At 39.4% G+C, this 21,986-nt stretch overlaps 1 protein-coding gene across 7 annotated transcripts in view; it reads left to right on the top strand.

Annotated features, from left to right (window-relative positions):
• The window catches only part of KIAA0319 (KIAA0319 ortholog), a 69,443-nt gene that overhangs the window by 31,253 nt on the left and 16,204 nt on the right, over positions 1-21,986 (top strand). For 4 of the 7 annotated variants that reach the window (XR_011737620.1, XM_071804634.1, XM_071804633.1 and 1 more), the window contains exons 5-20: positions 885-983; positions 1,657-1,754; positions 2,138-2,225; positions 2,764-2,856; positions 3,464-3,596; positions 5,460-5,688; positions 6,900-7,038; positions 8,417-8,549; positions 9,432-9,580; positions 11,984-12,135; positions 13,251-13,389; positions 14,682-14,841; positions 16,103-16,245; positions 17,594-17,716; positions 19,101-19,191; positions 21,278-21,369. Coding sequence is in view for 6 of the 7 variants with exons in the window: in XM_071804634.1 (XP_071660735.1) it covers positions 885-983; positions 1,657-1,754; positions 2,138-2,225; positions 2,764-2,856; positions 3,464-3,596; positions 5,460-5,688; positions 6,900-7,038; positions 8,417-8,549; positions 9,432-9,580; positions 11,984-12,135; positions 13,251-13,389; positions 14,682-14,841; positions 16,103-16,245; positions 17,594-17,716; positions 19,101-19,191; positions 21,278-21,369 (2,061 nt within the window). In the remaining variant the exon portion in view is untranslated. The remainder of the gene's footprint in view (positions 1-884; positions 984-1,656; positions 1,755-2,137; positions 2,226-2,763; positions 2,857-3,463; positions 3,597-5,459; positions 5,689-6,899; positions 7,039-8,416; positions 8,550-9,431; positions 9,581-11,983; positions 12,136-13,250; positions 13,390-14,681; positions 14,842-16,102; positions 16,246-17,593; positions 17,717-19,100; positions 19,192-21,277; positions 21,370-21,986) is intronic. The other 3 variants (XM_071804637.1, XM_071804636.1, XM_071804635.1) reach the window with 3 other exon arrangements.

Genomic DNA, 21,986 nt, shown 5'->3' with positions numbered 1-21,986 from the left:
TGTAAGCTGCCACTGCTGAGTAGCCTCTTGCTTGTCAGGGTTTGTAAGTTAGACATTTAGACACTAGTGGATGTTGCCTTTGGAGAACCTTTGTTCTGTGGGTTCACAATGTTAGAATGAAGACATTTGAAAACTTTGAAATAGAGGTCTATGGGAACCTTTCCTGAAGTTGTGCTTTGGTGTGTTTCTGTTGGGGACTGGGTTTGTGGACTCTGGCATTTTTGGAAGAGGAGAGAGTTTTCACAGTTGAGAAATGGGAAGGTGTTCCTGGATAGCAAATAGATTGAATGTCCTATTCAGCTACAAAATAACACTTTTGTCGTGCTATAAAGGTGGGATTTTTAAGAGGTACACTGAGCTGGACATTGAGGCATGCCTCACAAGTGCCACACAAAAATAGAAGCAGTACTTCTTGGTGAAAGAAGGTGTGATATCAGAGTTCTATTATGGACTATGTTACTTCATTTAATGAGGTTTGTTCCAGTGCAGATGACTTTTTTGTCTTCTGTAACTGAATATTTTTTAATTCCTGCACTTCCATCCAATTACTAAGAAAAATGCATAATTCTTTATGCAGGGCACTGTTACCTCTGATATACAGGAATAATCAGAATGCTTTTCTCTGAAACAGAAGTAGGGGAGATGACACTTCATATTTGGGGAGGAAGAAAAATTTTGGCTTGATAAAAAGTGAAGGAGCCATAGTCATGATTATAATAGGATATTATTTGATTATGTGTTGATTTTTTTTCTTATCCTTTCCTGTTCATTGTAGAGTGTTTGTAAAATTTTACCTAATCTGTTACAAATAATATTTGAAGATACTAAATTTATATCCATCCCATCTGTTAAAACATAATGTATTTATTATGTCTTAAATACAGTAAAAGAACTTATTGTGTCTGCTGGAGATAACGTACAAGTGATGCTACCCAAAAATGAGGTTGAACTGAATGCCTTTGTTGTCCCACCACCGCCTACAGGTGAGTTGAATGGCCTTGGCATACAAGGAGATGCAAACACTGCCAACCTGTAAATGCAGGCAAGTCCTGAGTTGTGTGAACATCTGTACATCAGGATAAAAACCGTCTTTCTTATCTCCTACTAATACCTTGGTTTGGTTCCAACTGCAGAGATTTTCTCTTATGGATTTTAGAGACTTTTTTTTAAAGTGGCTTTTATTGTCAGAACCTGAACTCATTAGCCAGATGGTTCAACAGAAAGCCTGTAGTTTCTACCAAAAGGTGATGTGGTCCAGGTTATAGTCTCTTGCTGTAAAGCAGAGAGGGACAGGAAGTTTCTGAATGCAACATCTACCTTAAAACTACCAGCTTCTGAACTGCAACAGTGAGGAATACATATTTACACACATAGGTAGCTATGTAAAATGCATTCACTTCATGAGAAGCTGGTTATTGTGAAGAAGTCAATTATTTGTGAAGTCCATTACATCCTTGCTGCTTTACCAAGTTAGAACCCACCATAGAAATTCAACATGTAGTCATACTGCTTCATTTTGCAGGCTTAAACAGTCTTAGCTGTCATTATTTTCTACTATAGCATTTTATCTGATGGATGGTGAACTTGATTTCTTTGTTTCCTGGATTTATCTTGAAGGCAAAGCTGATTACTCTTATGCTGTGTTATTGCTCTTAGAAACAGCCTACACCTATGAGTGGAGCTTAATCAGTCACCCTGCTGACTATGGTGGTGAAATGGAGCGCAGACACAGCCAGACCTTAAAGCTCTCTCACGTAAGTGAACTGTAAGCTCAGGCTTGTTGCGTTTCTATGATCCTTTTGCTGGAATCCAAACTGTGGGGAAGGGCGCCTTGATTTAAGAAGTTTGACTGCCAGAGTCTCTTCGCTTGCATATGTCACCAAATCTTTGCCAGATTAGAAGTGTCTTTTTCATAGTGCTCTTATAATTTTCTAAGATAGAGTAAAAATTCGCAAGTGATTGCTTTGTGTTTCCCACTTCTGGGCAGTGTCTAGGGGCCTTTTGTGTATGTGTTTATAAAAGAATTTCTTGGTTTCAGATATACAGATTTTTCTCTGTTTACAATATGATTGGCAGATTTATGCATACTGCTTGTGTATAATTTGACATGTAACACGATTTGTTCTGTTTGTCTCAGTTATCAGTGGGACTTTATGCCTTCAAAGTGGCGGTTTCTGGTGAAAATGCCTTTGGTGAAGGTTTTGTCAATGTCACAGTCAAACCAGGTAAATCAGTTGGCCAAAGTAATGAAATTAAATTTCTTCAACCCAAGTAGTTGTACAACATGCTTATCTAATAGTCTATCCAGGACATTTGGTAGTCCAGTCATGCAGAGATGTTTTATATCTTGGTGTCTGTAAAGCATTTTAAGGAAGCAAAGTTAAGGATCTTACTCACTGTGTTTAAGTGCTCTCTGGTCTTGTACCCTCCTGAGGTAAGACCTGAGACAGCATCATGCCACCTTTTCTGCTCCCCTTCTCCAGTACAGCCAGGAACAGCAATTAGGTGGTGAACTTGCTCTAGCTGCAAGTTACAGTGCACAGGTCTGATCTGTTAGAAGTGGCTGCAGCAGAAAAGTGCTGCATCAGCACTATGCTCCTCAGTAACCTTTTCTCTCCCTTGTCCAAAAAGGACAGCAGGTGCTGCAAAGCGGTCAATCCTAGATTTGAATCACTAGGGACTATTGATCTGTCGAGTTAAGATTAGTTTTGCTTGAGCTTTCACTATATTTTTCCCACCCTCTCCCTGCTTTCTTTCTCACAGCAGTCAGAGTTAACCAGCTGCCAGTTGCCATTGCTTCACCCCAAGTGCAAGAAGTTTCTTTGCCTACAACCTCTACATTCATTGATGGCAGTCGTATGTAGTGGACCGTCCTGTATTTTTAATATACAGTTACAGTATTATTGTTTGTCGATTACATGTGAAATTCCCCCTTCTCATTCAGAAGTTTCCTGAATCATCATTTATTTTGTAGATTTGATTCTAGTTATTAATTATTTTAATAAATAAGTGATAAAACACAGCCTTCCGCTTGAGGTTGAGATGCAGTGTCAGAGGATGCTGCATCCAAACAGCAACTGCTCTTACAACTTCTTCCTGACCTGCCCAAAGACCTCGTGCCAGTACATCTGGGCCCACAGCAGAGAGCTGTCACATAGGGTATGATGAGATGGCATTAATTAGGCTCATAATTACTGAGAGCAGACAAGTTGGAATGTGCAGAGTCTAAGACTGATTTTTATTTTTGTGTGCATGAAGAATTTTTTTTGTTTGTTTGTTTAGATAAACCATACCAAATATAACTTGGAATCTGCGTTTTAACAGCTGTGGTACATGAACCCTGTTTGATATGCTTGAAAAGATAGTTGTAGCAAATCAGTTAGGTATCTGTGCATGAAAGACTTGAGGATTAATTCTAGCAATTGCTACAAGAATTTGATACATTTTTCTTTAATGAATGTAGAAAGTATAGATGATACGAAGATAGTGAGTTACCACTGGGAAGAAATTAAAGGTCCTTTGCGAGAGCAGAAGGCATCTGCTGACACACCTGTCTTGCGCTTGTCTAACCTTGTTCCTGGAAACTACACTTTCAGGTACCTGCACAGATGCTTTCCTTTATGGTTTTAACTGCTTCTGTGATATCAGCTAAATGTTTGCTTCTCGTTGTGCTGACATGTACCTCCTAAAATAAAAAACTTCCTTTTTCTTCTGCGTGCTGTTACCCTTCATTTTGCACGGTGGAGAGACATAGGGAACAGTTTTATTTAAAAGTGCTTGCAGTGATTTTGTGATACTGATGTAATGATACTTTACAGCACAAAATTATGCAAAACAAGCTATCAGAAATTACATACCTTCTACTCCCACCAATAATAACTGTGACAGAACATTTTAATTTTTATTTTAAATTTTTTTGTCCTGACAATGAAAGCAAAGTTCATAGTTCTGGGTGCTTTACTTAAAATCAGACTTCATTTTCTGAACTTCTTAACTTAAAGCCTGGTCTGCACAGATGCAGACTTCCCACTGACCCAGCCTGGTTTATTTGACTGACAGTGGGTAACAGCTTACCAGTCAATATACTGTGTCTCAGTGTAGCATCAGCAGAATGTTGAAGCCAGTGAACATATACATTAAATGTGGTGCTTTGCATAAGCTTAAACCAAAAATTACATATTCAACTTTCATTCTGTGTTCTTTACTGGAATTGTTCCATATTGTACAGTGGCAGATATGAATGTAGGATTTTTATCTGTATTAAAAAGGACGGAGCTTACTTACAAGCTATGTTCTAAGTGTGTTCCAAACAGGAACAGGGCAGGGACGTCAAACCTGTTTTCACCGAGGGCCACATAAGCCTCGCGGTTGCCTTCAAAGGACCAAATGTAATTTTAGGACTGTATAAATGTAGGAGAAGCTACATTTGGCCCTTTGAAGGCAACCATGAGGCTGATGTGGCCTCCAGTGAAAATGAGTTTGACATTCCTGCCCTAGGGAACTTAGAAATCACTTGCTATATCTGTGCACTTTTGGGGGAGGCTGAGGTACTTGAACAATAGCAGTGTGTTCAAGCTTACAGGAAATCAGCTGGTCAACAAAATCCAGTGCTCCTGATGTGCATGGATGTGTACCCACTGTAAAAGTATACGTTCCCTAATGACAGAATTAATGACCACTAGTTTTGTTCCCACTCAGGGAAGGCTTCAAGAGTGGCTCCCTTCCATGTGGTCAGCTGTATGCAGTTTTCAAAACAGAGGTCAATTAGAGATGTATTTGGTCACCACACTATGGGGGGCAGTCTTTTATCACTTTCAGGTGCTAGCAGTCTCATTTTAAGGTGATTTGACATTGTGTTTTTGAGAAGCAATGGTTTGTTGTTTTAAATTCAGTACTTTATTAGTTTTGTGATTTGACATCTTCAGTAATCTGAGCTGATACTAAGCTCTGTTAAAATTAGTAATAGTATGCTGCAAAGAAATGAGAAATTAGGAACTGCTGCTGTGCTATAAGCACACCCAGAGCACCTGAGTAGTTTTGGATGTAGGAGTTAACAGGGACTGTTCTGCTATGGGTGATGAACAAAATCCCTGTGTTTTACTGAGTAATGTTGTGTTTGTTGTTTGTTTGTTTTTTTTTTTTTAAAGTATTTACAGTCAAATCAGCTTGAAATGATCAAGTTGCCATCGACTGCAGTGAAAGGGTTTCATCTGGGATTCAGAATAGCTACACTTTTTTTTCCTTAAAGGTTGAAAGCTGTGTTTGAAAACAGTCCTCTGAGTTTCTTTCCTATTCTAGTTGAGGGATATATGTTTCTGAAGCAGAAGTTCCTATAATCTAATCAGTGGCTCTGGTTTAGGTGGGGTTTGAAGAAATGACAGAAAAAGTTAACCTTTGAACTCAGGACTTGGCAGAAGTCCATCTTAACAGATTTCCAGTATTGGTTTTCCTGTTTGTAGACTCACAGTGATTGATTCGGATGGAGCAGCCAACTCCACCATTGCATCTCTGACTGTCAACAAACCAGTGGATTACCCACCTATTGCCAATGCAGGACCCAATCAGGCAGTCACCTTGCCCCAGAACTTCATCACGCTGAATGGAAACCAGAGCAGCGATGACCATGAAATTGTCAGCTATGAGTGGTCACTCAGTCCAAAAAGCAAAGGCAAGGTTGTAGCAATGCAGGTATGTTTATTTCTTCCTTCCTGTGTATGAGTGGAAAGCTCTTTTATCTTTGCCTCAACACAAGCAAACACATACCTAAGTAACTACTCAAAAGCACTGAAATATCTAGAGTGCTGTCACTTTGTTTTTGTTCCTCTCTGATTTATTCTGCTCTTATTTTAGATACTACTTTTAATTCCTTCTTATCATTTTTTTTTTCCGTTCCTTGTGGTTACTTCTGATTCTTGCTGTTGTTTGTTCCCTGGTGTTTTGGAAAGACTTTGAGTTCACAAGGTCTGTCCTTGGGCCCTAGAGCCTACTCCACAAGTTTCTGTCTTCTGAGATGCTGGACACGCTGAAAACTCGTTTGGGGAGAATGTGGAGATAGTCAGGGTTTTCTTGTAACACTTTCTCCTGGAGAAATTTTCTCCAGGAGCATTTTTCAGTTTCTTTTCAAGAGCCTAGTAATCTTTTTCATGTCCCTAGAGCTGAGGATGCTGGTCTCAGGTGTGTTACATGGTTACATGATTAGAATGTAATTTAACAAATAATTTATCAAATCTCGTAGTTATTTTCATCTTTATCCAAACCTCCCAAACTAATTGCATTGGGATTTGTTATTTCACATATGAGAGATGCCACAAATGTTAATTTTATTAGCAAAAGGACCTATAGCTTATGAGCTTATATAGATATGAACCTAGTACTGCTGGAAGAGTATACTCAATACAGAGTTGTCTTGTTTAATATTTTTTTCCTACAAACCTATCTGACTGTGATCAAATCAAACTTGGTTTTGAGTTTAACAATTTTTATAAATATTATATTAAAGAGTGTCATGATGTTTGTTTTCAAAAGGTATCTAAGGAAATTGAATACGCTGTAGTAATTTCCGTCAGTGTTTAATTTCTTAATGGAGAAAGTTAATGTTTCACAATTATTGTTCAGGAATAATGCAGCAATTATACCAAAATAAGAAATTAAGGTTTATTGTCTATAGATATTTCTCTGGATTGGTAGGGACAGCTGCAATAGTGAATACGTTACTTCTGTCTGTGCATAAAATTTTAAGTCTCCTCTTTGTCTACAAGGTGCTTAAACTGCTTGCTCAAACACTGTATGAATTAACAGAAATATTACATTTCTCTTCACGTTTGCTCTGTAAGACCTTTCATAATCCATGAGCATTTCTGTTTCATCTCCTTCTCTTTGTCTTTCTAAACGCCATGTAGGGAGTGCGGACGCCGTACCTGCAGTTATCTGCAATGCAGGAAGGAGATTATACGTTTCAGCTGACTGTCACAGACTCTGCGAGGCAGCGGTCCACAGCTGAGGTCACACTGATCGTACAGCCCGGTAGGTCACCTGCAGGTGCGTCTGGGTCCCTCAGGGCTGGGCCAACCTGGTGCCTGAGCACCGTCCTCAAATGTGTCATCTCCCCGCATTGCACCACTGAGCTGGCAGTCTGGATGTCCAGTATCCCTGCGTCAAGGACTCTTACAACTCCATTTTCTGTCAAAGCAAACAGTCACAGCAAGCGTAGAATCGTGGAAAGTCCAGGTGGTGATCCTGAGGGTTCACGCCAGCCTGATTACATAAGGTGACCTGCACAGAGATATGTTCGAGTGTACTTCTAAAAGCTGAAATGTAGCTGTTGACTTTAATATCCTACGAAGTCTGTTTTGCTAAGCTGTTCAGAGTATCAGTCAGTGCTTTGTTCAATTTCGTTATTGTTTTGCAGTTCTTCTTCAAGAATCCTTGTGTGACTTAAATTCTTACAAGAATTGCATTGCACTTTCTAGAAAAAAGTGTCAAGCAAGGAATTTCAAAACCTGCATCTTTCATACATTGCTTTGGATTTGGGAGCTTACTGATGAATGGGCCCAAATGGTCCAGGCCTTGTGAGATTTTTTTTTTTTTTTTTGGTGATGTGTTTGCCTATTACATCCAAAGTGACCTTTTCTGACCATCCGAAGATCTCACATTCCACCGTATGGCAATGTTTTCTCTTTCTGTTGTTGCTTATTACACATCTTTTTGTAGATGACCCCTTCTGGGAAAACTTTACAGCAGGCAGTTACTGCAGAAATCAAGATTATGAATTGGAAGTACAACGTGTGGTGGTGTCTTTTGGACTTGTCATAGTGTGGAACTAGAAAGATGCTATCACGGAAGTCAGGTCTAAGGTTAAATAAATATCTTGGAAAATGGTAGCATTGCCAGTTTTACCGTACCACAAAAACAGAGGTTGAAAACAGAATCACAGGTTATATGTTTCTGCACTAAATCTGTGAAGTCTCTAAAATGGTATTAACTTAGTGGTGTTGTGCTTACCTTGAGCAGCAGAGCACCTGAACTAGTATGTTTGGGGGCAAAGAACCGTATTTGTGTGGGTGACTTCAAAAGGAATGCAGTGGTGAAACCAGGAGAATACCCACCCCACTACTCTTGTTATAAAACATTTTATACAATGCATTGAGCATGCTGCAAAATTTTTGGAGTGTGGCTGTGCCTTCAGATATGACTGTGAAAAAGGGAAGTACTTGCTGTGGGATTTGGCTTGTTGCAGAGCTGGTTTCTCCCACCTACTGTTTTCTCACGGCTTATGCACATTACACTTGTGATTTGTACCTTTGCACCATTATATCCAATTCGTAATACAATATTCTGTGTAAAATCTTCCCTCTGATTGACAATCCTTGCCAGTGACTAGCTAGCAAATGTCATATACTAGATACTATTTTTACAGAAAATAACAGTCCTCCAATAGCAGTGGCTGGCCCTGACAAGGAATTGACCTTCCCAGTAGAAAGCACTACACTGGACGGAAGTAAAAGCGAAGATGACCAAGGCATTGTCTTCTATCATTGGGAAAATATCAGGTATCTAGAGATTTTACTAGTCTCTGGTAAAATAGGGAACAAAGTGAAAGTGATTGGGTTCCAGAGCCTCTTACGCAATGGTGCTGGGTGGTGCCCTGTTTGAGAACTACTTTGAGGATCTTTCTGCTCAGGTGGATAAGAGTCAGGAATTTTAAGTTTAACTTGGAAAGCTTAGGCAATCTCTGCCTGTCTTGCAATGTGTAATTTTGAGGCCTTCTGTTTATCAAGTTAAGAGAAAATAGACAGGAACTTCTACATCTCCTGTTAAAAAGTGAGCAACAGGCTTGGGTTACCCTCCTGTAATGTACAGAGTTTTCCCATCAGTGCTTAGAACTGGGGTTTCTCAGTCACTTGTTTGTTGAATAATAAAGTAAATTGACAATCTGTTTAACTTGAGCTTTCAATAGTAGGTGACTAAAGCACTCATGAATGATGACATAATGTTTTTCAAAAGCTTGTAATTGTATGTTTATGTGCAAACTAGTTGATCCTTAATGAAAGGACAAGATTTTAGCTTGTGCAACTGTCATACCTGTGGTAGAGAAAGGTTTCCTGCCACCCTGTATGTGTTGTGAGTGACTCTTAGAGTAACAGTGTTTGCAGGCTACCTTGAAATAGTACACAAGGAGGTTGTACTTTTGGGGCGTGTTTTCTACTCTTTTGGTAACTGGGTATGTGATGTTTGGGTGCTTTGAATATCTTGAAAAAAATGGATTTATGAGTTCTCTGAACTAAACTTGTGTCTTTTATAGCTCTTTAAATATCAGCACTTATAGCAGTAGTAGAACTACAATATACATAAAAGAAAAGGGCTTGAGCAGTGCTGTGGAAAGAACAATTTGGCTGTCTGTGCAAGGTTATTTTTGAGTTGTTTTGTTTCAGTGGGCCGAGCTCTGTACAGATGGAAGATGGTGACAAAGCAATAGCAACTGTGACTGGTCTTCAAGTTGGTACCTACCGCTTCAGACTGACCGTGAAAGACCAACAGGGCTTAAGCAGTGCATCTGTGGTATCTGTCACTGTGAAGGAAGGTAAGCAGAGTTGCAGCTTCTTAGGATATGGCGGGCAATGTGCCAGTTAATTTAGTCACTGACAGTATGTAAAGGAATTGGAACAGAAAGGGAGAATGTTTTTGTTGTCATTTGCCAAGGGTATTCAAGAGTAGTTATTGCTGGTTTGTAATAAAGTAGTGTTGTCAGTGACTGGTAGAATTAAATTCTCTGACCGCAAGCTTTTTTAAAGTTAAATATATGCAGAATTAATTGTAACAAAAATGCCCTGAAATACTGTTTTTGACCATGGTGCGTTTGCTTCGTTAAGAGCATATGGTTTTATTTTATTATCAAAGTTAAGCTTTGAGCAGAAAAGCAATTTTACTGTGGGTTTTAAGTAACATCCAAGAAGTGAGGTCTCAGGGTATACCAGTTTTCACTTAAAAACTTAACATTAAAAGACCTGTATTTATTTTGATTTTTTTTAATACAGGGAACCAGTTGCTGTGGTGGGTGTGGTGGTTTGTTTTTTTGTTTTTTCTCAACATGCATGTGGTAGGAGATGCTGTAGGTTAGTAATGCCTATTGTATGAGATAATAGAACCATTCAGGTTGGAAAACACCTTCAAGATCACGGAGTCCAACCGTTAACCTGAAATTGTCAAGCTCACCACTGAAACATACCTGTATTCACCACGTTTACACATCTTTTAAACACCTACGGGGATGGTGACTCCACCACTTCCCTGGGCAGCCTGTTCCAAGACTTTCTGTGAAGAAATTTTTCCTGATATCCAATCTGAACCTCCCCTGGCACAACTTGAGGCCATTTCCTTTCATCCTGTCACTTGCTACTTGGGAGAAGAGACCAACACCCTCCATGCTACAACCTCCTTCACGTAGTTGTAGACAGCGATTAGTTCTCCCCTCAGCCTCCTTTTCTCCAGGCTAAACAGACCCAGTTCCCTCAGCTGCTCCTCACAGGAGTTGTTCTCTAGACCCTTCACCAGCTTTGTTGCTCTTTTGACATAGGTACTGTCAGGTATTCCTGACAGATTTCATAGCTTTCACTTAGGTTGCATACTCAAGTTTGCAGGCAGTGATAATCCAACTGTATTTTGCCTCATGTCGTTCCTTAGGGAGTGATTTTGAGCTATCTCTGTGTACCTGTCTCCTTTTAAAGAAGGTGGCATAATAAAGTTCAAATCTTGTTTGGTCCAGAGTTTGGCTTTCTGTTGCATACCTTGTTTTTTGAAAGGAGCAATGCACTCCGACTCTGCAAGTATGGTACCTGTACCATTTATGAAATGATAGTAGAGTTACATAAGAAATCTTAGCTGCTGACTTTCTTGAAAACAGTGAAGCCTTGTTTCTTTTTCGCTTGGTATCACTGCAGAACAAGTCAATCTTGGAGAAGAAACTGGACTTAGCTTTGCACATGTGCATTATTGGTTGAACTTTTTCAGAGTTTAAGTTAGGTTTTAGTCAGAAACACATGGCAACAGCTCTACCCAAATGTGTCTCATGGTCTCATTCATGCTGTGTAGTCACAGTATGTACTGACTACAGTCATAGGTTCAGTATTAATATATTAAGTGCTCCAATAGCCAAGTTTAATCAACTGGCTTGTTTGGAAGAAACAAGAAAATCATTTGTATCACAGAGAACTCTATGCTGCTCTGAAGAATAGAGTTACAGCCAGTGCCCTGGAGACCTGCCCCAGAGTGAATTATTTATGTCCAACCTAATACTCAGACCAGCAAAGCATTTCACTCAGCCTCACAGCTTCCTGGAGTTCTATCTTATCAGTTGTGTCCTAAACAAAAGTCAGTGATGTCTGGTTTCTGGAAAGAGAATGTATTCATGTTTCTGTGGTGTGTTTTGGCCATAGTCCCAATGCATGGCTTAATTTCACTGCTAGTGGCAGCAAAAAAGCATTTGGAAACTGGGTTTGCTCTTAAGTTTCCTGATTACGCTTTCTCTAAAACAGACACTGTTAAGATATAAAACCTTACGTGAATTTCTATTAGGTCATAAGTGATTCTCAAGATGAGAAGAGCCCAGCATGGTGATCTCGTGCTAGGCTGTGTTTCTAAGCAGGTAAAAAGTCTTTTTGCTTGACTGAGCAGATCTGATACTTAAATTATTGTGAAACTGTAAATAGAGTACCCCACAATGCTTTTTCAAATAGGTATTTTTTGAGTGGTACCTCTTATTGCCATTCTCCTTGTGGTGCAGCTCTGCTTTTGTCAGGTTGTAATAATCCGGGAGCCAAATTCTGTATACTTGCTCATCCTTTTCCTGTACCTTTGACACGAGATTTTGTTGTTACTGCCTGTAGTCATCGGGCAAAGAATTGTAGTGTGGGTGTATTGGCCATGGCATGTCACAGTTTGCATGTCTTGAAAGCAAATCCTTCTCCTCCACTATTTTTATGGCTAGAAAACAACAGTCCACCCCGGGCGCATGCTGGTGGGAAGCATGTTCTAGTGCTTCCAAATAACTCTGTTACCTTGGATGGCTCAAGGTCTGCTGATGACCAGGGGATTGTGTCCTATTTGTGGATTCGGGATGGTCAAAGCCCAGCAGCTGGGGTAAGTTTCTTGAAGGTTAAAATGAGTGAAATTCAGCTCTTGTCTATGCATGTAGCATCACTGTAGCAGGACAAGTAGCTGTGGCTCAAAAGAGGCTGTGATGCATGGTGTCTGTTTGATTTATCTCCCCTGTTCTCTCTAATGCTTTGGTTCAAGGGGCTTGTGATATTTTCAGTACAGGTATAGGATACGATGGCTAAGTAGTTGGGAAAGACTTGAGATAGAAGAATAAAATTGTGTCTCTTAAAGAGTAATTGGTGATAGTATGAAGCTAATGTGTTTGAAAGAAAAATAATCTGAAATACAGATGTTCCAAAGGAGAAAGAGTCTGAGAGAGCAAGAAGTACTGATAAAGACTAGGGAGTCATGCCTGGTACCAGATGAGGCAAAACTTGCAGTTCAAGATAAAAATGGTGTTTGGCACTAGAGGAATATATCCCTCGCCTGGCAGACCATGGCGAATAGTCAGGGTCCTTAGGGCAGTGGAGTCTGCTCTCCAAATTGGGGCAGACAGCAGTAGTACCTCATGATAAACTGAAGTTTATATATCAGCTACTGAAACTGTGGTAACTTCTTTGGCCTGTCTGCACGAAGTGTTGTGGACAGCTCTTTATCCTTCTGTCAGGAAGGTAGTGGCAAATCAGCAGGAACTGGGAGAGGACAAACAGTGAAATGATAACAAAGCTTCTAGAGGCAATTCACATGAGAAGAATTGAAGAGCTGTAGCTTAAATATAGCTGACAGAGATGGTAGCTGGAAATACATGAACTCCAAGGAAAGGAAATAATGTGGGAGTTCAGAAAGCAGAACTAAGGATACTGGGGTAAAATGGAGAAATAATAATGTAACTGTCCCAGATTTCTCAAGTACTCATCTGTTTGAAATGTCAGCTGTTCTGTCTGGGGCTCTTATTTAATGAAAATATCCATACTGTGCATACATCCTCACTAACTGCCACACCCAAATTTGCTTTAGTTTTCTATGAACTGTGGGTAGGTCACATTTGTCCCAAAAGCCAAAGCAAGAGCTCACACTGTCATACCAGATACCTGACTTGATAGTCACACCTGCAACTTTCTCTGAGCGTATCATCATCCCTTTACCTTTTTTTGCAGGATGTGATCCATGGCTCAGACCACGAGGCAGTACTGCAGTTAACTAATCTGGTGGAAGGAACCTATACTTTTCACTTGAAAGTGACGGATGTTAAAGGAGACTCAGATATTGATTCAGCAACTGTTGAAGTGCGGCCTGGTATGACAATTAAAAGGTCATCGATACGTTGTGAATACCTCATCTTTGTTCTCCGTATTTATTTATTTCAACATTGACAAGATTCTATCAAGTTAAAACACAAAGCAAAGAGGTCTCTCTCTTCCTACATTCTTATTTTTCTCTTAATAGGCCCCAGCGTGTTAGAAGAAGACATGTCAGGATTCTTAACTACCAGTTATACCATTGCCTTACTGGAAGCATAAATAAATAAAAGTCATACTTCCTAGTTAGTATTTTCATTAAGTTTTTGTTACTTTTCATTCATTGTAGGGTTTTGGTGTTGTTTTTTTTTTTTTCTGATTGTTAATCAGTTTGGCCATTGGGAAGAAATGGGACATGAGCATTAAGTTTTAGGTGCAAATGCTGCAATTGTGTGTTTGATGGTTGAAAGTGTGTTTTTATGCTTATTTTCCATCTTTCATCCTGAAGGACAAAAACAAAGCCTGAAGAGTTTCAGTGTTTTTTTAAAATTATCTTTTCATGGTTTGATATTGCTCGTATGTAGACTTGTCTTCAAATGCAGGCTAAATGGCTATGTGATGGAAGCGTAAGTTGAGGTTTCAGGAAATGGGTCTGAAATATTGGGTCTGTCAGAGATTTCTTGTTTGTCTGGTTCGTGGACAAGAATTTTATTTCTGTCCCTGACTTTATTGTTGAATGTAGTCAGAATAATTGGCTCAGAATTCTCATTGGATATCTGTGGAGCTAGTTTTGTTTGCAAGGCACTCTAGGAGTTCAAGTGTTATTTAACAGAACCCTCAGTTTGTGAAGGTAAACACATTTGATATTTCTCGAATTGACGCATCCTCATTTAGACTCACTCACACAGTCTTGCAGGCTACTGTATGAGTCCATCTTTGCCTCCCTTTTCCTGGCTGGTAACCAGTAGTAGATAACAAGCAGGGAATTTAGGAATTAGACTTACCTTATGCTTACCTCTGACCTTAAGATGGCAGCATTTAGGAGAACAGAAGTTGCTGTTCCTCACACAAATGTATTGATGCTGAACTGAAGTACATACTGAAGTGCTTTCTTTCAACTGGTAAGCTGGATTGCTATCTTAGGATGCACCAGGTTTGTTTCAGAAGGAATGTGAAAATGTGGTCTAAATACTTTTGTAAGAACACAAAAGGGTTGAGTTGTAAGGGATATGGGTCTTATGCAGAAAAATATAATATTAATAAGTACTATATTAGTTGTACTGCATGTTGTCTTCAGTTGATACTGAAGTATTTGCCAAGCTCTGAAAGAATAGCATGTTTTTCTGTCAGATCCCAAAAGGAATGGTCTGGTGGAGCTGATTCTGCAGGTTGGAGTGGGACAGCTGAGTGAACAGCAGAAGGATACCCTGGTGAGACAACTGGCTGTATTGCTGAATGTTTTGGATTCAGATATCAAAGTTCAGAAGATACAAGCCTACTCAGATATAAGGTATGAAGATATCCTACTGTGCCAGGAAGATTTGTGATTTTCATTGACTCTTACACAGCTCATAATTAGTTGCAAAGTAACATTTTCTAAAACAACGAAAATGCTATAGCTCTCAACAGTATATACTTTAAAAAGTATATTTTTTCTGTTGTGGTAGAAGATTGATGAAGTAAGCTCTCTGGAGGCTCAGAACTGAAGTGTTTTGTTTTTAAAAAATAATTTAAAATTATCTCTGTAGGTTCTTTTTTTATTATTCCTTTGAAGAAAGCAAGTGCTGGATGGAGTGAGACAGACTTTCTCAGAGTGAAGCAAGTACTGTATTTCAAAATAAGGTTGCAGCTGTATCTGATCAAACCTGGTTTACTTCCCTTTACTTCTAAGTATTTTATAGACATTTTCCCAGGTACTTGATAATCCATGTTTTTTGCAGAGAAGACTACACAGTAGATACTCCTAAGTGTGGTATCTTCCTCTGAAGTAGAAATACCCCTTCTGCTTGATCTAGAGAGCTAGAGATGGCTATGCATACCCAGAGAAATTTCTCAGCATGATTGATAAACCTGTTGACATGAGTTGTCTTTAAATTACTTCTTGTTAACTACTTGGTAATTTAAAACCCATTTAGGTGTCTAATTAGCTCTCAGGGATCCTCTTAAAAATGAAAATCAGTTTGGAAAGTTCAACATTTATAGTTATGATACTTTTAATCACAGCTTCTAATTATTGCTTTTCAGATAAAAATGTTCCCTGAAGTGCCTGATACAGGATGAGATTGATACCACCCAATTTAAAAAGAGCTGTGGGGGGAAAGGGGAGGAGGGCTCCCACATGAAGTCATCTCGCTCCCTTGCTCTGAGCTTTTCCTCCTCTTAAATTCAGTTTCCTCAAGTTACTCAAACTGCTTCAGAGTGCTTTGTGACAGGTTCTAGATGAGAGTGGGAAAAAAAAATGTATACATATGTCTCTTAAAGATAGAGTGAGGAAGACCAGGGAGGGAATTACATTTGCTGTAGTCTACACCTTTATTCAGTGAAACTGGGAAGCCAGAGAACTGCTGGTGCTCCTGACTCAGAGTGAAGTCCTTGGCATTTGCATGGAGTTGACTGATCCCTGATCTTAATCTGTTCCCTGGTCTTTATCAGTGGTGACATTTGCTTTCCAGAAACAAAAAAAAAAAACAAACAACCCAAAGGCTGTAAACTGAATGCCTGACAGAAGTGATCTTTGACAGCAGTCGTGACCTTAACTGTTCTTCCTGCAGCACCGCGGTTGTGTTCTACGTGCAGAACGGGCATCCTTCCAAAGTGATCAAGGCATCGGATGTCTCGCGAACTCTACATGTGCAGCTTTTGAAAGAAAAGGCTGACTTTCTGCTTTTTAAAGTCCTGCGGGTTGACACGGCTGGTATGTTTTGGATTGTACTTGCTCATTTTGGCACTTTGCAGGCATTTGGCAAACACAGCACCTGGAAGCAGTGCTTGAAGGCCTTGTGTCTGCCATCTGGTGTCTGGTCTTGGATATAGCTTTCCAAAAGATGACATTGAAAACAATACTTAAAATGCTTGTTCATTTGTGGCAGACATGCCAGCTACTTGTATTCTTTTAAAAGACATCATCTGTAACAGTAGGCAAAAGCACATCTTAATCTGGTCTGCATCAGGAAGGTCTGTGCAATGAGCATAGAGATACCCCACTCATACCATCTTTTGTTGAAAGATTGGTACAACTTAATATAGCCACAGTATAGAATGTTTTGTGTCGCTGGTTCCTTCACAGCTTCTAGTGTTCAGTAATAGGCTTGTAATATAACTTGGTTTTGTCTGTCTGTATCAGGTAGAATGGTCAGGTGATCACTGTGTTATAACCTAGTCTTCTATTATTTGCAGTGCAGACAGGCCACTGGGCTTTCTTTTCCCTAAAAAGATGATTGAACTTCTAAGCCTACTTTAAACTTTGCTAGTAATGTGAGCCCTTTATAATACTTAGATATTATAGATACAACTTCCCCATAATTTAAAATCAGGACATAACAATCCAAATGCAAACAGAGTGAGCTCTGGCAATAAAACAGTCACTGATTCTGTAGTAAGTTCTGTCTTTATTTACTAGTTGAAAAGGAGTGATGTGCTATTGTAACTGTATTTGGCTTACTGACATGCACAGATGTCACTTGAAAATATGCATTAACATTTTTCTTGACATAGCGAATCTCCTACTCTGAGTTTTATGGGGAATAAATTTTTATTTTGGTATGATATGATGCATTGATCTAGCAATAGCTAGCTACTATAAGCATATGAGGTATGTAAATGTTCTGGCCTCAGATGCTGTAGTTAAGTTTTGAAATACACTTTAATTTATGGGTATGATGCTTGTGTTCTGGTACCTGAGAAGACTGATATTCCTCAGTTCTCAGCTATTTTAGAAGTTCTTACAAATATGTCGTAAAGGAGAAGGTCTGAATTCCACAACTTCAACTCATCTTTATTTCTGGTTAGAATAAACTGTTCTTGACTTGCATACAATTTCAGTGTTGTTATGCATAAGATATATTCTAATCTTACTCTTCACAGCCAGCAGTCTCCTGAACTGTAAATATGTTTAACACATAACAGCAAAGGAAAGGGAGGTTTGAAAAACTATCAGAATGTTATGAACTAGATGCTTTACCACCAATCTAGTCTCGCAGTAGGAGGATGCGTGACAAGTTGCCCGTTTACACAGCTGATCCTATGTTTGATTTTGTTCTTAGCCTGTCTTTTAAAATGCTCTGGACATGGACACTGTGACCCCATAACAAAGCGCTGCATTTGCTACCAGCTGTGGATGGAAAACTTGATTCACCGTTATCTAAATGATGGAGAGAGTAATTGTGGTGAGTTTGGGTGTTGTGGGATGTATTTCAAGAATAACTTGTCATCTTGTGAGGTTGTTGATTATTTGCTGTCAGAATTGGGAGTGCTTAGGAGGTAGATGCTGAGGGAAGACTAGAACAATCTGTTTTTCAGCCAAGCAATATCTTTCTATAGAAAGATACTTGAATAACATCTTGAAATTATAATTTCTTGATAGTAGTAGCCTATACTTAAAATATTTTAAAAGTATCACTATTTTTAAAAGCATCACTATTTGAGGAAAAAAAGCGTGAAAACTTTGTCATAGGAGAGAGATCTTTGAAATTATTTGGGGCCAGTTGGAAGGGTTGTTGAGTAGTGTGGACACTGCAGAGCTTTTGAGTAGCATTCATCCGATTGTTGCAAAGCTGAAAAAGAGGCAGGAACTTACATTCTTTGGGTTAAGGCCTCTGTGCTAGAAGTATGATCTGACCCAAGGAAAGAAAACACTAGTGTTCTGGACTAACCTATATAGTCACCTTTAAAACCTCAGCTTTTTAGCATAATTAATTTCACTGTTTCTTTCAGTTTACCTATTGCACCTGGGAAATGCAATTTAGTTTCACCAGCTTAATCATGTCTATATTCTGTGGCACATCTAACATATCAGCTAAGGCTTTCAATTTCAAATATTTAATAGTTTTAATTTAATGAAATTGGTCTTCCACTTAAGTTGTAATAAAGCTCCACTCTGATTACTGTGCAGTCTAAGAAACATTTGTTGGGCAATGCACTAGTCTTCAAGTAAATCTATAGAAATTTATAAGGAGCTTGCTACAAGGCATTAAGTAACCATGGCCCAATTGTCTGTTAGTGAGAGAAGACTAATTGACCAACCAAAATGGGGATGATAGGTTTTAAGCCTGAGGCTGGGACCTCCTGCCACCCTGCCCTAGTGCTGTGTTGTTCCATAGTGTAATAATAGCACTGAAATAGTGAGTATACACATGTTGGAATTCACATTATTGCACATCTCTCTGTATCCTTCTCCTGTTCTCCTTGGCTTACAAATATAAGTGTGCAGGGAGAAGGATCTTTCTGTAATTGGCTGTTGAAATGCCAGACCCAGAGTACACTTATGGTTTAGTTAAAGAATGACAACTGAGGTGATAATCATGCCACATAGACTTGAGGTGTCTTGGGATGGTAAAAGGTGTTGTAGTGGAAGAAGATTTTCAGACATGCACTTTCAGTCTGGAAGCTTAAGAATTTTTAGGGATTCTTCTGAAAATAAGAAAGTGCTAAGTTCTCTGAAGTTCCTGTTGCCACTCCCCATTCCTCAGGATTGGTTATTTTAATAGAATTTTATTAGAAATTATCCTATTCATAGTACTTTACAAAGCACTGTTCTGTTTCTTTTTGCAGAGTGGAGTATCCTCTATGTGACTGTATCTGTTTTTATTTTGGTTGTGGTCATGGTAGGGCTTGCCTGGTTCTGCATCTGCTGCTGCAAAAGGTATGTGATTTATGTTTCTTTTTGATGGGGTATATGTAAAAACTGCACACAACTGCCACATTTTATTCCAATCCTTGGCACTAAATTACTGAACTCTTTCCGACATGTGAGGAGCTTCCTGTGGCTATTTCTGCATAGGCATACTTTTGTTGGAAAAAGGAGTATCCATTTGTGGCTCTGTGCTCTTTCTGCATTTTGAAAAACAAAGCTTATGTTGGAGTATACTTCATATTAAGAGATAATTTGTTAAAATGCTGAGAGTATACTGCAGATCTTCATAGTCTCTCACTGAGTCCTCTAGGTACTTCATGCTAAGAAAAATGTGGCACACCCTGAAGGCTGCTGATGTAGGAGTGTTCTAGGCCATGGGAAGGGAACTGCTCCCAACCTGGTAACTCCCTTGGACAGGAAGGGTGGACGTGTGGGCTGCATCTGGCTGCGGCCCACTGTGCTCCAGTGATCTCAGTCATGCAGACTTCTTGCTTCTTCCTTCCTTAAACAGTTTTGCCTACTACTGTGTGTTGTTTCTCTCTCTGGCCCTTCTTCCATCTTTCCTAGTGAGCCGATAAGAAATTCTCTTTCAAGTGACAAGTCCCTGCAAGTTCTGTCACTAGAGCAAATGTTTTTGCTGCTGCTCAAAAAGCCCAGCAAATAGCTAGCTTTTTCAGGTTTTAGCAGAAATCAAACACTACCAAAATCTTTCTGGATCTTCAATTTTTTCTAGGTTGTCTTTGCAGTATGTAAAGGATGCTGTTTGAAATGCCTGAGAGTTGACACTGATTTCCTTTTTATGGTTAAAGGAACAGTGCTGTTACTAGAAAAGTTTAACTGAATTGTGTCCCACTCCACCGCCCCAGTGTGGGCTGGAGCCTCACAGGCATGTGTGAATTTGATGAGAAAGGGATGGTTTATGGAGTTCAGCTGTTTCTGTCCTGTGTCTTCATGTGGCTTGTGCCAGGGAGTGAGGCTGGTTGCTACAGAAACTTGTAGAAAAGAGGAGGGAAATGCTGCACTGTACAGGATGACAGGTGATGCCCTTTGCCTTATGGAAAATACAGGAGAAAGATACTCTAGTAGTCCAAGATGTGGCTGGAGTTTTGGAGGTTTTAAAGGCTTTGAGGTGCCAAATGAACTCCATTTTTAGGAAGACTGTAGAGGGGAAGCCAAGTGGTTGGCTGTTGCTGCGATGTCAGCTGAGCAGTAGGTGTCTTCTCCACTGTGAACTGTGCAGTCTGTGTGGGAGAGCTTCTCCAGATGTTGCCAGAGTCAGTCCTTGCCTTAACAAAAGGCATGTCCCACCCACCCACCCTCCAAAGTTATGAGAAAGAGGGCCAAAAAAATGCCTGAGCTGTGACAGCATCTTCTAGGAGGTGTCTCCTTGGTTTCATGCATGAATGCCCTTATTTCTACTGTGAAATCCTTTGTTCCTTCTTGATCCAACACAATAAATAGTTCTGTGTCCGTTCCTCTAGCTCCAGGAGTTTCCTTCTGTAATATTGAGCAGATGAGTAACTCTTGCAAATAACTGAAGATTAACGTAGAAATTATGATGTTTGAAGCATTGCAGAAGTGGATGCTGGGGAAGGATTTAAATGAAGAAAGAACAGCTGGTGATTTGCCTGTAGACCAGTAGGGCTTTGCCCCTGCATAATATGAGGGACCCGATTTCCATTTTTGTCTGGTCTTCTCTGTAAGCATAATGAGACAAGCACAACTTAAATTCTCTGAGTTAAAATAAAATATTGGGGACTAACCAATTCTTACAGAAATTTTATTTGGAAATGAACTTATGTCTACTTTGTGTCTAGTTACTATGTTGAAATTAAACAAACTGAACCTCTTTGACTTAGGAAAGCAAGTCAGTCTTTTTTGCTTTCTTCATCATTGTATATGAGAGAGAAAATAAATTATACGTTCTGTTCCACATTGTACAGCTGCTTGATACAGGTATAAACTGGAACAACTCTTCAAAGTGGAGATAAGAAAGAACATTAAGGTTCTGTATATGGGGGTATGCGTATGAAAAGGAGGAGGGAGCAGACTTATGTGCATACATGATAACTAAATGTGGTAACTTTCTTTTTAGCAGAAAGAGGACAAAGATAAGAAAGAAAACAAAATATACCATCCTAGATAACATAGATGAGCAGGAGAGAATGGAGCTACGGCCTAAATATGGTAAGCACTGTGTGTTTCAGCTGGGAATTCATCCACCAAGCTTACAGTCAGTGTATTTGAACTGACACCTGCAGTCAGGAGGTGGCCTACACATTTGGGAATGGCAGAGGCAAGCACAGACAATTAAATGGTTGGTGGAAAATCATTTATTTTGTGAGGCCTTGGGCTCAACACTGCTCTAGGCTTCTTGGTTAATCTTAATTTAGAACATCTAATTGTTCCACAGAATTTCTCCATGTAACGCCTTCTCCCCTGCACGCACTTTGATTTGGAGCTGTTTTTATTGCTGCACAGCAGTTTCATCCTGGCCCATAAGTACCTTGTTAAACATCAGCTGCTACCTTCTGCTCACATGTATTTTGATTTATCTGAGTTTCAGTTTTTGGCAGGGAAATATTGGAATCCAGATAAATAAAATCGTCCTGAGAAATTGCTGTCCTAGAAAGACAGATGTAACATTTCTGTAGAAACCATGACTTTTCATAGCCACTAGTGCTAATCAGATAGTTGAGTGGACAGACTAATTTCCAGATTCAAGCTATTAAAAGTATGTTAGCTATATACTAAGATAATCTTGATTTTTTTTTTTTTTTTTTTTTCAAATTTAAATGCATATA

The sequence above is a fragment of the Patagioenas fasciata genome, chromosome 2 (assembly GCF_037038585.1).
Source record: "Patagioenas fasciata isolate bPatFas1 chromosome 2, bPatFas1.hap1, whole genome shotgun sequence".
Classification (NCBI taxonomy): Eukaryota; Metazoa; Chordata; class Aves; order Columbiformes; family Columbidae; genus Patagioenas; species Patagioenas fasciata.
The sequence above is the reverse complement of the archived record's forward strand: the minus strand, read 5'-3'. Positions and strand labels throughout refer to the sequence as shown.